The sequence below is a fragment of the Diabrotica undecimpunctata genome, chromosome 8 (genome assembly GCF_040954645.1).
Source record: "Diabrotica undecimpunctata isolate CICGRU chromosome 8, icDiaUnde3, whole genome shotgun sequence".
Taxonomy (NCBI): domain Eukaryota; kingdom Metazoa; phylum Arthropoda; class Insecta; order Coleoptera; family Chrysomelidae; genus Diabrotica; species Diabrotica undecimpunctata.
In genome coordinates, this window is record NC_092810.1 from 112,863,701 (window position 1) to 112,878,387 (window position 14,687).

The window sequence follows — 14,687 nt, forward strand, 5'->3', positions numbered from 1 at the left end:
ACACAAAGTTCATAAAAGAAAAAAGAAAAGTTATTTTGTTTATTGACAACTGTACGGAACACAACACTATCCCACTGATGGAAAATGTAAAAGATATTTTTTTCCTGCTAACATGTCTTCAGTTCTCCAGCCTATGAAAAGGGGGGTCATAAAAAATCTTTTTTTACATTAAATTTTAAAAAACATTTTTACAGTCATTTTTTGGTTGAAAACATCTTGACGGAAGATTGCGAATCCCTTAAAATAAAGTTAGACATTCTACAAGCATCTCGAATGTGTAAGAAAGCTTGGGACAAAGTAACACCCGAAACGATCAAACAATGTTTCAAAAAAGCTGGTTTGATAAAAAAGGAGGAGAGCGCAGACGACACTTTAACAGAAGAACTGCTTTCAGTTGACTGCTGGGGGACGTCATTTCTGTTCCAGCCATCTCTTATGAAGATTTTGTCAACGTGGATGAACATGTTGCAGTATGTGGTGAAATAACCGATGCAGTGAAATCGATAGCTGAAATGAAGAAAAACAAGAGAGTGATGAAGACGACGCATCATCAGTTGTGAGAGAAATACATGTTCCGAGTGCGACCAAAGCAACAAACCATATTACGCAACTTAGACGATACTTTGAAAGTAAAAATGACGTCCCTCTATTTTTAGTTCACTGAACATCTTAGAACCTTGTCATTACCGGGAAGCTAAATTCTAAAAAGCACCTAAAAATTTAGTATTTCTTTGGAAAAAATTAATCTGTCTTTTTTCATTAATTGTAACAAATATGTATTCTTATTTTTAATAAATTTTTTGAGACAAAATGTTTTATTGGTTTAACGATGCGTTCTCACTGGGCATTTTTATAGGCTAATTCGGCAAAATTTGGCCGAAAATACCAATGAGAACACCGGCAAATGATAAAAATCGACAATAATTGACCATTTTTTATAGCTTGCAAATATTTTAATTGGTATTCTTGGCCGAATTTGGTTATCCCATTTTTTTCGGTTGACAAAATTCGGGCAAGAATAGGAACGAAAACATCTGCAAGCGATAAAAATGGTCAACTATTGTTGATTTTTATCGTTTGCAGATGTTTTTGTAGGCATATTGTTTTTTGTGGCTATATTTTTAATTTGAATTTTTGGATAATTCGAATTTTTTAACGGTCCCCTCCGATTCGAAGTTTCACTGTATATATGAGTACATGCTGATTTACATCTAAGCATCGTTGAGTATGTAATCCTTTATTTTAAACCTTTTCTGAATTATGAATCAATGGACTATAAACTGAATCTAGGTGTGGCACGAAGTGAGACCAATTTATTTATTTATTTTGCGTATATCTATCATTGCATCACAATTATATATACAGAGTGAACCAAAAGTCTGAAAACGCCTAATTATTTGTTAAACGGATGGTCCGAATTGTACAAAAACCGGGGTACGCCTATTCTGCAATATGGAGATTTCAAATTTGATGCTTGCAATGTTGCCTGATTTAAAATTTTTCTGATATCATTAGTCACTTTGGTTTTCTTAAATATAACACTCTGTATGTTGAATTATTATTGGAATGCTCACTTCAATACGAGTCCAACCATATGTAACACTTGGTATTTTACCTAGGTCTTAAATAAAACTTCTCTGTAGCAAAGAGTTTTGAAGTAATTCACTAAATATAGAATGCTGCAATTTTGACATTAATTGATAAAACTAACAATAGCTTGACGTTTATTAAAAAGTTTTGTAAAATAAATTGTATTAATAACTAAAGGTGACAGTTTTGTGTGTTTTTAAAAGCTATACAATAAAGAATCTAATATTCTATAAAAGAATAAAAGAAAGCACATAGCATTTAGAGCAAAAATAGCAATATGCAAAAACAAGGACGGAGAACTACTAACAGAGAAACAAAAAATTATAATGAGATGGAAATAATACTTTGAGGAAAACCTAAATACAGACAATGGAAATGATCAAAAGGAGACAATATATTTTACGGCGGGGCAGCACATTGAAAATCCGAGTTATGAAAAAGTAGTTCAAATAATAAAGAAACTAAAAAACAGTAAAGCGCCAGAAACGGACGGAGTTTCGGTAGAATTGTTGAAATATGGAGGACCCGAACTCTGGGGAAGAATCCATTACCTAATAAAGTTGGTATGGACCAAGGAGCAAATGCCTATATAAAAAAGGAGATAAGAGGGAATGCCAGAATTACAGACCAATTACATTGCTAAATTACATTAATTGTAAATATACAAAACCCCTTCTGGCATTATCTACACGAGATTGTCAGAATACTTCGAAAATATAATTGGTGATTATCAAAATGGATTCAGACCAAATAGAGCCACTACAAACAACATATTTATACTTAGAACAATGTATTTAGCCTTTAAACAAGCTTTTTATAGTGTGAAAAGAGACAAAATGCTGGAAGACCTCCTAAATCTAGGTATACCAAAAATATATATCAGCCTCATAAAAATACCGTTGAAGGGTTCAAAAGCCGCAGTTAGAGTAGATGGAGAACTGTCTCCCCTGTTTGACATAAACATGGGGTGAGACAGGAAGACGTACTGTCCATCATGCTGTTCAACCTAGTTCTTGAAGCAGTCATCAGAAAAACCAATGTAACCGGCCATATAAACACCAAAATAGTACAAATTACTGCATATGCAGACAATGTCGCCATTATTAGTAGAAGCAAGATACGACTAATGGAAACGTTAAAGGAAATTGATCCTGAAGCACAAAAAAGAGGGCTTAAAATAAACGAAACAAAAACTAAGTACATGACCATCAAAAGAACACCTGAGAATGAAAATAATATAGCAATAGACAACTATACTATTGAACGTGTAGATGCGAAACAAAAACTAAGTACATGACCATCAAAAGAACACCTGAGAATGAAAATAATATAGTAATAGACAACTATACTATTGAACGTGTAGATGCCTTCACATATCTGGACACAGAAATCAATCAGGAGAATTCCGTAAGTAGCGAAATTAATGCACGTATTTCCAGTGGAAATCGTACATACTATGCTAATAAAAGATTGATGACATCGAAATTATTAGACAAAAGAACCAAAATGACTATCTACAGAACTTTGATTAGACCCGTAGTAACCTATGGTTGTGAAACCTGGGTAAACGAAAAAAGAGGAAGCCCAACTCAGGACATTCGAGAGAAAGATACTGAGAAAAGTATATGGCCCGGTGCAAGAGGAAGACGGCAGATGGAGAATCAGGAGAAACGACGAGATTAATGAACTGAATGAACGGTATGACATTGTAAGATTTGTGAAAAGTCAAAGACTGACATGGCTGGGACATGAAGCCGGTAGGAAGGCGGAAAAAAGGAAGGCCCAGGATGAGATAATTGGACGACGTGGCAGACGACCTGAAAACAATAAATATAAGACAATGAAGGAGAAGGGCCGAAGAGAGATCTGAACGAAAGGACATAGCCAGAGAGGCAAAGACCCATCCAGGTTATGATGCCAATAGAAGAAGAAGAACAATAAAGGATCAGAGGCTAGGGCGATAGAAAAAGATCTTATAGTGAAGTAGCAACCTTGTTCAACGATAGTTTTCTAAATCATTCTATCCATAAGGTAAATACAAAAGGTCCATACAAAAAATTGTAAAGCGCTTTTAGCAAACTGGACAAAGGAACTTGAAGAGCACTGTTCTAAATTACAATAAATCTTTAGATTTAATGCAGAGTTTAGTTAAAGATCCACATACGTCCTCACGCGCAGTTGCACAAATAAATGATGTAGGTAATTTTTCAGTCTTGCGTGTATTACATAAGAATGCATTTAAAACCTACAAAATCTAGTTGTTACAAGAATTAAAACAAGATTAGTACAACCGCACATTACAGTTTAGTGAGGTAATGATGCATAAAATTGTAACTGATGAGAACTTCGTTAACAAGATATGTTTTTCCGATGAAGCAATATTTACAGTGTGTGGGAATGTAAATCGTCAAAATTTAAGGTATTGGAGTAAGGTAAATCCACACTGGGTACGTGAAAACCACACTCAAAGACCTCAATAACTAAATGAATGGTCAAGTATAGTGGGTACTGAGTTAATTGGGCCATTTTTTTATAGAACGAAAATTTAACAAGCGATAATTATGATATGCTACTTAGAAGTGAAATTGTACCTGCCCTGAAAAACAAGTTTGGAGTCAATTTTAATGAGATATGTATGGTTTTAATCAGAGATTCCAGCTCATTTTGGTGTAAACCTTCGGTGTTATTTAGATCTGACATTTCCCGGGCGATAGGTTGGTAGATTAGGTCGTATCGAATGGCTTCCTCGTTCACCCGATTCGAATCCTCAAGATTATTTTTATTGTGGATAAAATTTGCTTAAGCGGATAAATTTATTGAGACGATTAGGCGTTTCTAAAGATTTTGATTTATGTTTTTAAGATGTTCCTGAGTCCATAAAATCCAAAGTATTGTATACGGTTGAACTGGTATTGAAGTGGAGATTTCAATAAAGGTACAATATACAGGGTGTTATATTTAAAAAACCCAAGTGACCAATCATATCAGAAAAAGGGTAAATTTGGCAACATTTCAAGCGTTAAATTTGAAATCTCCATATTACAGAATAGACGTATCCCGGTTTTTGTACAATTCCAGTTTTCATGCTGCGGATCTAAAGGCACGAGAAAAGGAGGATTTAGGCCGAAATAAGTTTAAGATCGTAATCTGGGAAATAATCACCCACCCAATACGAAGAATCATTGAGTGTCCAGCTCCCAGGAGTGGGAGAGAACGTCACGAAGACACAGCAGATCCGGTTCGACAAGAAATGTCATTGAAGGGAATATATTGTATGAACCAAGATAGCAATTCATTAGAAATGTAATTAGTAAGAAATAAAACTATACAGGATAGCAATAAAGGTCGATTATAACTTTCTCGTGTCTAAAAACTAGGTACAGTTCTCGTATATGTTGCAAGGGTATTAAAATTGTTTGTTAAAATAAAATAAGGCAGTCTTTCTAAATAAATAAATAAAAGTTTATAATTTTGTTAGGAATATTTGTATGTATAAACTATTTCTATAAACATTATCTGATAACAATAATACTTACGAATAAAGATAAATGGTCTACTTACTTTGTTAGATACGGTGAACGTGTTTGTCTGAAGTAAATGATAATGAGGAGAACAGAAAATAATATAACGGCGAAAACACATTTTCTAAGCGTAGACGGTTTCAAAATCCTGATCCTCTGGTAAATCGATCTCATCGAAGGTTGCCGCAGATTGCCCAGAAGTGGTCGGAGATCCTCAGACATGGTGTAATACTTGTCGCTTTGGTTAATTATTATTAGTAACTATTAAGATTATGTACGTATGGCACACTAAAGGAATGTATATCTATTTATTTCTCTATTAGTAATACTATCTTCCTTTATCAATAGTCCTCCATTTGCTGTGCTTCCAAATTTGAAAATCACAACACACACATTTTCTTGCCATTTTTCTTGGATACCTTTTCCAAGATATCATCGTTGATTTCAAATAAATATTCGCATTGTAAATACATTACTTTCCGCGATACACTTTTCTGCAAACGACCAAAACCTGTAACAAAACGGAAAATTTAATTTTTTTAATACTTGTAATCTTATTTATACAATGAGTCCATTGAAATGTCATATTTTTTTTTCTTAGAGGACGCAATTTCATTTTTTTGATGTGTTGGGAGGATAAGTATGAGCTTAGGTTTAACTGTGTGGGGTCGCCACCCTTGACATCCGGTTACCATCTTGGAAAAAGGGGGGAAAGTGTTTTCGAACTGTATCTAGCAACAGTACAAAACATTTTATCAAACATTATCTGTAGCAAATTAAATTGTCTACAACTGTATTTCTATTACTTTTAATCGTAAAATGGAAAACAAAAAAGTTAACAAAAATAACTAAAAGTTTTTGAACAAATTTTCTTTTCCGCCTTATCTTTTTTTCTAATCATTTTACAACAAAATAATGTCAGAACAATATTAGGTATAGAGGGATTTGCAACCAATCTTTTGGGTTTTACAGCGCTCCTAAGTTGACCGGGGTTCTTGATTACTCGTAACAATACGATAAAAACGAACCATAAAGATCGTGGCATATTATCATGCACGTTGCGTTTCCAGCACATATCGTTTAGTTTCCGAAAAATATAATTTAAATGGTTTTAAATATGAACAACTCACACTGTCCGGAACGTAGCGTTTCAGACACTTAACGTTTCCGTTCAGTATATTCGAAAACAATATTTTACTGATGTCGACGTCTACGTAACTAGTCGTAACCGGTTGGTAAGAATAATGTGAATTAGATGTCCGTCGTTTTCCACTCGTTGTTTATTTAGGTATTTGTTTGATTTGGATACAGAGTATTTAAAAAAATACTTTTCGAGGCTATTTTGTCATTTACGCATGTGTTTTTATTGCTTTGTGACAATTAATCACGAAAGTAATAAACAATCACGACTTTTGTACGGAAGTGATACCTCTTCTTTTTAAAAATACTTTTTGGTTTGATATGTATGGCTTCGTTAAATGTATCTTGTTTTTTAACTGAAGGTGTAATTAAATTTACAACATATTTAAACTGAATCCTACTCATTCTAAAATATCCATAATATTCTTCATCGTCATCAATTAATTCTCTGTACTCAAGTCCAGTATTCACCTTCCTTCTTCCTTTCTCTTAGCATTGGATGTACTTCAAACCTTCTTTTTAACACAGTTTTTCATTTTTCATCGTTAAGTAGAAGAGCAATTGCACATAATTTTTGTCCAGAAAAGCGATATCATATCTTCACCGAATCAAACTGAAACGTTCTATGTATGGAAATATGAACGCGCAGTCCGATTGCTGGAGTGGAAGCGCTACGTTCCGGAAACTATACGTGCACGATAATATGCCGCGACCTTTAGACTTAGTTGTCTATCACAAAAAAGCACCAATGGACAGAAATAAAGTTTAATGAGAGCGCCGTACCATAACATAAATTTCTTGGTAATGAAAACAACAAAACAAACATAATAAAATCTTCTCAAAACCGCTCTATCAGAAGTGGGTTTTAGTGTCGACCAAGCGGAATCTAATGCAGATACAGTCAACCATCAAAAGAGTTTAAGTCGCATCAATTATAATGTCCTTCAAGTTTTATATATGGCGACGTCCTTGCAGAGAATTTGCTGTTTCTCCACGCTTTTTCAGGATGCAACAGAACATAGTAGCTTACAACTTACAACAGTGTGGTCCAACCTTTTAGACGTTGCGGGCCGTATTAAATTTGACATTATTATAAAGGGCCAGAGAACTCGACTCGTCCAAAAAAAGTTTATTTTAAAAAATAATATACAAACGAAATATTATTTACAAGTATTTTATTATGGTTTACAATTTACATGTTATGTTTAAAATTTAACATAAAGTAAAAAATCAATGGGATATTTTAGGCAAGGGCAATTTTGCTCTACTAACTTTTGCACATATATATATATATATATATATATATATATATATATATATATATATATATATATATATATATATATATATATACTAGTCGTAGTGAGTCTAATACAAGCTTCCAGAGAATCGATTTCCATGCGATTACGTGTTTTAGATTTAATATGCTTCAAAGCAGAAAATGTACTTTCACATAATATAAGTAACTACCAAACATTGAATATAGTTTCAACGCAAAGTTACGAAGTTTAGGAAAACGATCCTTGGAGACTAACTTCCAAAAGGTACCAATGTCTTAATTTTTCTTTGCTTGAAAAAACGAATCGGACTGTAGTTCGCACAGCTCTAATTGGTATTCTGCTGATTGGTTCTGGATGTTGACTCCCATTGGATTGTTAAAAAAGCTCAAGATCGAGTTTAGTAAACAAATTCCGAAAACCTTTCATCGAATTCTCTTTTTATTTCTGTAAGAACTTTTGCAAACCTCGAGAAATCGACCATGGTTTCTTCTTGATTTATTTCGAAACACGCAGGAAAATGTGTGAGGGCGTTTATTTCCATGCAGTTCTCGAAAAGATCAAGTTTTTTGCGAAATGTCTCAATTTGACCAACCAACTGTGATACTGTCTTATTTTTCCCCTGGAGTTGTAGGTTTAATGTGTTCAAGTGAGAGGTAATGTCTGTTATAAATGCCAGTTCATGAAGAAATGTTTTGTTCTTAAGCTTTATTATAAATACGTCCGTGTTAATAACAATTTTCGTTTCAAAAAACAGTAAGATCTCTTTCCTTAAAGAAAAAAAATTTCTAAGGCATTTACCTGCACTCAACCGTATCTCTGAATGTAGGGGGACGTCCTTATATTCAGTATTTAATTCCTCCAAGAAAGATTTGAATTTTCGGTGTCGCTGAGCTCTGTTTCCTCCTCTTAAGCTATTTACTATCTGCACTACAGTTTTCATAGTATCGTTGATTTTAATTATCTTTCCGCAGAGCCCCTTGATGGATAATGCAATGAAACATAACACAGTTAACACCATTTTCCCGCAAAAGTCCAACCAATCCCGTTATGCGTCCCGTTATTGCTTTTGCTCCGTCGATGCAAACGCAAGAGCACTTTTGAAAACCGCCTATATCTTTCACAGCGTCACTAACTGCTTTAAATATATTTATACCTTTGGTCCCGTCTTCCATGTGGTGCAGTTTTAGAAAATCCTCAGTTACACGAAAATCTTCACTGATGCATCTAACAAAAATTAATAGCTGATTTTTGTCATTAATATCAACAGATTCGTTCAGGGCTAAGGAGTCGTACAAACAATCACGAACTGTGTCGACCATTTTTTTAAATACATGAGTATTCAGCTCATCAACTCATCTAGATACAATTTGATGGGAAACTGAAACACATTCAAAATTTTTGGTCATCTTTTCATCTCCTGATCATTTCTCCATCTCTAAATGCTTTTTTACTTTTGACAAGCTCTAAACATACTTGATGATTGAACAGCTGTCGGTTTTGTAAATAGAGATTTTTGTTTATTCAATTTAGCTTTAAGTTCTGTTACAGGAGTATTGCGAGCTTTACCTTGATATTTGTCGTATTTTGTTTTGTACTGGGTTTCATAATGCCTACTAATATTGTATTCTTTTGATACCGCGAGTACTTGACAACAAATAATGCACCGAGGTTTGTCTTTTAATTTGATGAAGAAATATTTATTTTCCCATTTTCCTTGGAACGTACGATTCTCTTCGAAAATTTTGCGTTTTTTGGTACTATTCATTCTGAATTTAACATTCAATTTATTCGCCACTGTTAAATTATTCAACACGACACGTGCAGCTGACTGAAGCTAACTGCCCGCTCATCGGGAGTGAGTGTTCAAGGTTAACTACTTTCTTAAGATTACGGAAAGTTAGACAGGGTTGGAACAGGTAAAAGTTATCAATGGCAATATTTTTGAAATCTGTTTGCGGGGGCCGCAGTTTAACAAGCCTCGGGCCGCATGCGGCCCGCGTGCCAGAGGTTGGACCACACTGGCTTACAAGATCGGCAAACTTACAAAAACATCCTGAGTTACCTACCGGAACAGCATTATTTCTCAGTGAGAAAGCCGAACCATCTTTGCCTACTGTCGTTGGCGAACGTTTTCTCGTCTCTTTATATGATGTAAATAAAGATGATTCTCTAACAGCAAGAGCTACAAACGACTCGCCAAGACAGTGCCAAAATTACATTTAACATACCGCTTCCAACACAAGATGCAGCTCGTTTCCACAGTGTTAGAGTTTATCACCAGGAAACACTGCGATTCTAAAGATTCCGACTGGAAAAAGCATGGAAAAAATTGGATACCAATCAAAATTTTCAAAACGCTAGCACCCCCAAACTTCTAAAACTAGTTTTCTGCAAGGGAAACTGTAAAAGTATGTGTGGTCTTAATTGTTCTGGTATGGAAATATTAAAATTAATCGAAAAATTCGAAGATGAATTATCCACAATGACGACATTCTATCTTTCGTTCTGCCGCAAACATTCACCATCGATACTGAATTAGATCCTTAACCGCAGCTTGGACCATCAAAAAAAATGAAAAAACAATAGCTGTGAAACAACTTTTTAAATAATATTAAATTTTATGATACAATTATGCCCAATATTATCTCGCCTGGAAATTGTCAGTGAATTAGACTTAATACGGATACCACTTAAAAAAACGCGCCTACTGACTCTAGCTCATAGGTGGTCGGGAAAAAATCGATAACAAACTAATAATACCATAGGAATGTTAACAAAATAATAAATTATATGAATAAATATCAATAAAATTGATAAAAAAAAAGCGTGGCACTTGGGGAGTGCCGACAGAAGTGAATACTTCTTACAGCGTGTTATTACTAGGTGTAGGGTAATGAAATTTTACGTCTGCTTATTAGTGAATTGTTATTATTTTTTATAAGAACACTACATATTAAGTTCCTTAAAATTAAAAAATTTTAATTTTTTTCTTTAAAAATTTCGTTAAATTAATTTTTATTTAATTTTATTAAATTTTAGTTAATTCTAGTTAATTTTATTTTATAATTTAATTTAATTTTTTATAATTTTTTATTTAATTTTATTTAAGTTTGTTTAATTTTATTTAAATTAATTTAATTTTATTTAAGTTCATTTATTTTTTTTTTAATTTTTATTATTTTATTTAGCTTTATTTAATTTTGTTTAATTGTATTTAATTTATTTTATTTTATTTCTTACAAATATTTTACAATCAAAATTAACCAAATCGATCCAGTCGTTCTCGATTTTTCGAGTCACGGCAAATAGGATTTCGGTCCCGTCCAAAAGTCCAAACATTATACCGAGTGATAAGAAGTATTCACTTCAAAAAAGATATAATAAAAAAACTAAGCCCAATGGTTCGTTTTTATCGTATTCTTATGAGTATTCAAGAACCAGGTCAACTTCGAAGTGCTGTAAAACCCAGAGAAATTACTGAAATTAAACACATTTGTACTGAAAATTATGCGTTGAAAAACCTCTATAATATTGCTCTATGTTTTTTTATTGTAAAATGACTAGAAAAAAAGTTATAAGACCCAAAAATAATTTGTTCAAAAATGTTAGTTATTTTTGTTACCTAATAAATTTTTTATTTTCCATTTTACTATAAAAGCTATTAGGAATTAATTTGTAGTGTGTATTTTTAATAACATTTTCTGTAGTGTTGATGTGTCTGATTTGAGAACCCGGTCAACTTTGGAACGCTGAAATTAGAGAATTACTATATGAAAAACTCTCTAAAAAGTTATAAGGCCCAAAAAGAAAATTTGTGCAAAAGTTGTTAGTTATTTTTGTTTATAATTTTTTCATTATCAATTTTACGATAAAAAGTAATAGAAATAAACTTATAGAAAATTTCATTTGCTACAAATAATGTTTTATAAAATTTTCTGTAGGGTTGCTAATTTGAGAGATATAGCGGGAAAACCCGTTGCCCCCTTTTCCAAGATGACGGCCAGGGAACAAGAGTGGTGACCCCACAAACATGAACTTAAGCTTATACTAACCACCCCAACACATAAAAAATTAAATTGCGTCAATGTAACTATTCAATGGACTAAATCTGTACCGCAATTATTGAACATAAGATGGTACTTTAGGTTTTTTTCAGAAAAATCAAAATATTATTAAAAGAATGTTCATTTTATATTACATAATCAAAGTTTAGTTATAGTTAACGCAAATAACCAAAAAAGTACCTTGTTGGGAACTCTGATATGGCCAAGTATATTTCTAGTTTCTGGGTATTACAGATATTTAGGAAAAACATAGTTTTTACAGTAAATTTGGTGGTAGAGTTTCTTCTTCTTCAAGTGCCCTGTCCGTTGCGAACGTTGGCTATTAACATGGCAATTCTGATCTTATTTGCGGCGCTTCTGAATAGTTCGACCGATGTGAGCCCGAACCACTTCCTCAGATTTTGGAGCCACGAGTGGCTTCTCCTGCCTGGCCCTCGCTTACTGTTTATTTTTCCCTGGACAATCAATTGCAGTAGACGGTACTTATCGTGTCTCAATATGTGGCCTAGATATTCAAGCTTTCTTTGTTTAATTGTATTCACGATTTCTTTCTCCTTTCCGATTCTTTGGATTACCTCTGTGTTGGTGACATGTTCGGTCCAGGATATACGAAGAATGCGTCGGTACACCCACATTTCGAATGCTTCTAGTTTTCTCGTGAGCGTCTCCGTCAGCGTCCAGGCCTCCACACCATACATTGCTATAATGGCGTGCCCTCCAAGTAAAGACTTGGCCGGACCCTGAGCTTCCTGGCCTTTCGGCATACGCTCTTAGTGAAACCTCTGCCCCTACGAGTCCGACACCAAAGTGAAGGTGCCACGGGGCGCGTACCAAAGACGTCCCGTGGGTCCCCCTGTGGGGGTACCCCGTAGGGTTACCACGACACGTCTAGCACACGCAACCCGCGGGGGCTCCACCTTCCCCGTAGTACCTGTGTTGTGAGTACCTTGCCTACCCGTTACTCCCACACTACGGGCGGGTAGGTTCGGCAGGCGGAGGAATTTCCACCTCACACGTAGACAGGTCGCCGCCGAGGATCTCTCCTCTACCACTCTTGGATCTCCCGGTGGGTACGTGCCGGGGCACCTACACCGCTCCTGACCGCCGTCAGGAGCGGTGTGTCCACACCCCTCCTGACCAAGGTCAGGAGAGGTATTTACGGGCCCAGCTCGTTCAACCTCACCAGGCTCTTTTGGAATGGGAGTAGAGTGGTCCCACGAGTAGTCTCGTCTCGGATACTAGGAGTGTAGACCGGTGACCGTGTCGCCGAAGCGACCGTGTGCGTTTCTACAAACCCGACACCTCTAGCGACGGCTCTCCACCTCCCTATTCCTACCCATTAGTCGCCTCTTACGACAGGCAGGGCTTTCTGACCCCGGCCGTATTCTTATCTCCGCGAGCCGAGTAAGATCGGAAAAATGTAGCATTTAACTAGACGTAGTTTTAGAGGAAGAGACAAATCCCTGCTTATGAGGAGCTTTTTCATATTGCTAAATGCTGCTCTAGCTCGTTCTATTCTCGCCTTAATTTCTGTGGCCTGTTCCCATTTTGCATTTACGTTGGTGCCAAGGTACACATAAGATTCTACATGGTCAATTAGTATGTTACTTATCCCTAACTGTCGAGCAGGCTGTTGCTTCCTGCTTATCAGCATCCACTTTGTCTTCTTGAAGTTGAGGCTCAGGCCGTATTCCTCACTAACTGAATAAACTCTTTCCATTACCTGCTGTAATTCGTCTATGGTACTGGCAAGGATCACCGTGTCGTCGGCATATCTTATATTGTTTGTTAACTCGCCGTTTATTTTTATGCCCTCATTTGCATTTTCCATACATTTATTAAATATTTCTTCGGAATAAATATTGAATAGGAGTGGGGATAATATACAACCCTGACGGACACCTCTTTTGATCTGCACACTTTTAGTGAGTTCGTTGCCAATTTTTGCTCTTGCTGTTTGACCCCAGTATAGGTTTGCCACAATTCGAATGTCCTTGTCGTCAATACCTGTCTTTCGCAGAATATCTATCAATTGTTCATGATTGACATTGTCAAATGCTTTTCTAAAATCCACAAAGCACAAATACACGTCCTTATCAACGTCTCTACACCGCTGTATAAGCACCTGGAGAGCGAAAATTGCTTCTCTAGTTCCAAGTGCTTTCCGAAAGCCAAACTGCGATCTATCAATATTTGACTCACATTTATCATATATTCTTCTATGAATGATCTTAGTGAACGCTTTAGTGACATGATTAATCAAGCTTATAAGCCGGTAGTCATCACAGATCTGGGCCTTTGGTTTCTTCGGTATTGTAATAAATGTTGACTGCAGCCAGTTCTCCGGGATTTTACCGCTATTATATAAGTTGTTAAAAAGTTCAACTAGATTATGGTAGAGTTTAGTTAAGGATTATAGCCAGAACATACACATGTTCGCTTTGCAGTAAAAATTACAGTATGTATTTAAAAAAATTTCTTACTGGCCGAGACTAAATAAAAACAGCAAAACACGACCACTAGTTAGCTATATCGGACCACCGTTACAATCACTGGCAAAATTTCTGGTTGACCAGCTACAATCATACGCAGAGGAAGCAGCCGACTCTTACATTAATAACGCAAGCCATTTTCTCGAGCGTATAAAACACGTTACTCTCGAACTTGCACACTTATTAGTTACTTTTGATGTGGTCTCACTATTTAAAACGTTACACTAAATCTGATGGGGCACTTCTTGAATAACACCTATTTTATCTACAAGAATCAGAAAGGTAGGTACAAACAAGTTGAAGGAGCACCGATGGGTTCACCACTGTCACCAGTAAATACAATTTTTATGGGGTAGGATATAGAAACACAAGCAATAAGAATAGCAGAGAATTAATCCAAATTATGGCTTAGATACGTTGACGATACCTTTATTATCTGGACATATGGAGAAGAAAAACTAAACAAATTCCTACAAGACTATTCATGCGAAAATAGAGTTTACTATGGAACGGGAGAAAAACCAACAACTTCCATTCTTAGATGTGTTGGTTATAAAGAAGAAAGAAGGCAGGATAGGATATACAGTATACCGAAAATCA

The 14,687-nt window shown here is 35.3% G+C and overlaps 1 protein-coding gene across 1 annotated transcript in view; it reads right to left on the reverse strand.

Annotated features, from left to right (window-relative positions):
• Nucleotides 1–14,687, reverse strand: part of sfl (N-deacetylase and N-sulfotransferase sfl) — a 127,551-nt gene that overhangs the window by 73,346 nt on the left and 39,518 nt on the right. The window contains exon 2 of the mRNA XM_072540766.1: nucleotides 5,152–5,622. Coding sequence (XP_072396867.1) covers nucleotides 5,152–5,333 — 182 coding nt within the window. The 5' untranslated portion in view covers nucleotides 5,334–5,622. The remainder of the gene's footprint in view (nucleotides 1–5,151; nucleotides 5,623–14,687) is intronic.